This window comes from Mastigoproctus giganteus, chromosome 6 (assembly GCF_048544385.1).
Source record: "Mastigoproctus giganteus isolate SK-2022 chromosome 6, ASM4854438v1, whole genome shotgun sequence".
Classification (NCBI taxonomy): Eukaryota; Metazoa; Arthropoda; class Arachnida; order Uropygi; family Thelyphonidae; genus Mastigoproctus; species Mastigoproctus giganteus.
The window spans coordinates 165858933-165861589 of NC_143580.1; the positions used below are offsets into that span (position 1 = coordinate 165858933).

At 35.1% G+C, this 2657-nt stretch overlaps 1 protein-coding gene across 1 annotated transcript; it reads right to left on the reverse strand.

The window, feature by feature from the left end:
• Positions 1–1042: 1042 nt before the first annotated feature.
• Positions 1043–2047, reverse strand: LOC150084724 (cyclin-dependent kinase 2-like). The gene has a single exon (XM_090376336.1). The coding sequence runs from the start codon at positions 2045–2047 to the stop codon at positions 1043–1045; it is 1005 nt and encodes a 334-aa protein (XP_090232462.1).
• Positions 2048–2657: the final 610 nt, after the last annotated feature.

Here is a 2657-nt window from a genome sequence, read left to right on the forward strand (position 1 = left end):
GTTGATTTAAGGCACATAGGTTAATGGTATTCTCATTTACGGGCAAATGAAAAATTCTGTTTAGGTCGTTTCAGTAATTCTTTGAAGACTTTAAAAGTAGAAAATAAAACGTTGCGTAATCAAATAATGATTTTTGTAAAAATTAACATAGTATATGTTATTGTGTGTGGTGGGGGGGGGTTGTTGAGAGAGAGAGAGAGAGAGAGAGAGAGAGAGAGAGAGAGCGCGCGCGCGTTTTTTGAAAGCCATGCTGTTCACTTGCTGTTGGCAAGGCATCACAGAAATATGAGTGTTTGGAATTTCCACAAGAGTGATGCCTCCTGAAGAAGTGATCACTGGTTTCCTTAAACCTTCTTTCTATTTAGATTTTTATTCTTTAGTGGGTGTCTGCAATCGCCCAGAGGATCAAGTGGAGTATTGTGTTATTTGAATAACTGTGTATTCATACAGCCAATTACATTGATTCCTTCACTCACTCCCATTTACCACAATTCTCTCTCTCTCTCTCTCTCTCTCTCTCTCTCTGGATTTCAAGAATTTAATAAAGCGATGGGGACGAGTATAAGTGTTTTTGCGATTATGTTGAAAAATAAATTTTTCAACGGTCGTTTTTAGTTAACTGGCTGCTTTGTTTATTTATTTTTATTTTTTCATCTCTGTGACTTACTGAATCATCTTCATAAGTGTGTCTGGTCTTGACCCTTTTAGAATTCAAAAGCCTATTGGGTGGTTTCATATTTCACGGCTAGAGACTTCCTTATGTTTCAATAGTGTCTTGGATGGTCTCTGATTTTTTTATATATATATATATATATATATATATAATAAGAGAATAATAGTATTAAGGAGCTAAGTAATCATGGAGGGTGGGGAGTAACAGTACGAAAAGGAAGATAACGTTGATTATGGATCAGGGACACTGCATTAGCAAAACTTACTTTACAGCCATAATATATATATATATATATATATATATATATATGTGGCTTTAATCTTAGCAAAAAATTTGAAAAACTTCTGTTTCATTATTGAAATACATGTGCTAATTCTTGTTACCTGCAACTTGTCGAATCATTGGCCCTCTGTGATGTTGATGAAGAAACTGATTCCACGGTTGAAGAAATGTATGGTGGATTGCTTGGATAACAGTTCCACGACCTTCTGGATATTCATTTAAGAATATACGTAAAAACTTTAAGCACCCTTTAAGTTCCGACTCTTCAATTTCGATGCCCGTAAAACTTCTTTCCACAAGGCGGAAGAAAAACTTATCATCTTCCTCTAACCTTTTTAAAAATGGATGCACTACACAGAACCACACTTGGCCCCTACGAAAATTATGGACTTTATCTCTCCACTTTTTATATTTTACACGTAGAGCACACTTAGTCAAACTGTCCAAGACAACTATACCAAAAGCCCAAATATCCAGGCTTTTTGCATCAAATGTACATTTTCCACTTTTTTGTGATATCACTATCTTGCATACTTCCGGAGGAAGAAAACGGCCTGGCATACCCATTCTGTTACAACTGGTGATCACATCACTGTTCGTTAAATAACTAAAGTCGCACAGAAGTGCATTTTTATGAATGGAGATTAAAATATTATCTGGTTTCAGATCTAAATGGTACAGACCTTCGCCGTGCAAATAGGTCACTCCACAGAGCATCTGATAAATCCATTTCTTTATCAACTCAAAACTGAAATGTTCATTATAAAAGGAAGACGAAGTTATAAATCGATACAACGTTGAAGTTTTTTCTGGCGAAACGAATACGAGAATACCACCATCTACAGTAAAAGTTTCAAGGAGTGGCAAAATATTGGGATGCAAAAGATAAGGCCAAAACAATACTTCTTCTTGAGAAATCCTGCTAACGAACTTCACTGCAACATTTTGACGTCGCTGGCGATCTCTCATGGAGAGGACCCTACCATAACTCCCAGTACCTAACTTGCGTTGATATTCCAGTCCGCGATCGAATAGCTGGAGGAAATCTACGTTTTCGGTAATGCTACCACTTACCGAAGTCAGTGATATCATATTACATGGAATAAAAAGTTATGAAAATCTTGTGGCGATATATATTTAACATTATCACACACGAATAGTATACATATATTTCTTATTGTTGAATCAAAATTAACAATGTCGTGTAACAATGAAGGTTATTTTTAACCCTAAGTGCTAATACCAGAACACTGAATATCAAAATAGTTTGTGAAACTTTTACAATGTAGACGGTGGTTAAAAAGCCATTTCTCGCTTTTAAAAAATTAATAACTAGAAAAATATATGGGTCTTATCGAAAAACGGTTTTTGTCACCGGTTTTTCTTATCTCATCTTCCTGCATGGATTAGGCGATCCGCCTGTTCCGATCTCGGAGAGGTCTGCCCACCTTTTCTTTGGTCTTCCTCTTGTCTTTTTCATTTTGCTCTACATGTATAAGCTAATTTAGGGAATCTATCTTCCGTTCTTTCTACATGTTCTTTCCATCTTTATCTATAGTACATAATTTTTCCATTAATTGAGTAAATCTTTAATTCTTTTCTAATAATTACGTTTGGTATTTTATCTAATTTTGTACATCCTTTAACATATCTTAAAATTTTCATTTCTGCAGCTTGTATTCTATTAATGTCTCTTTGTTTC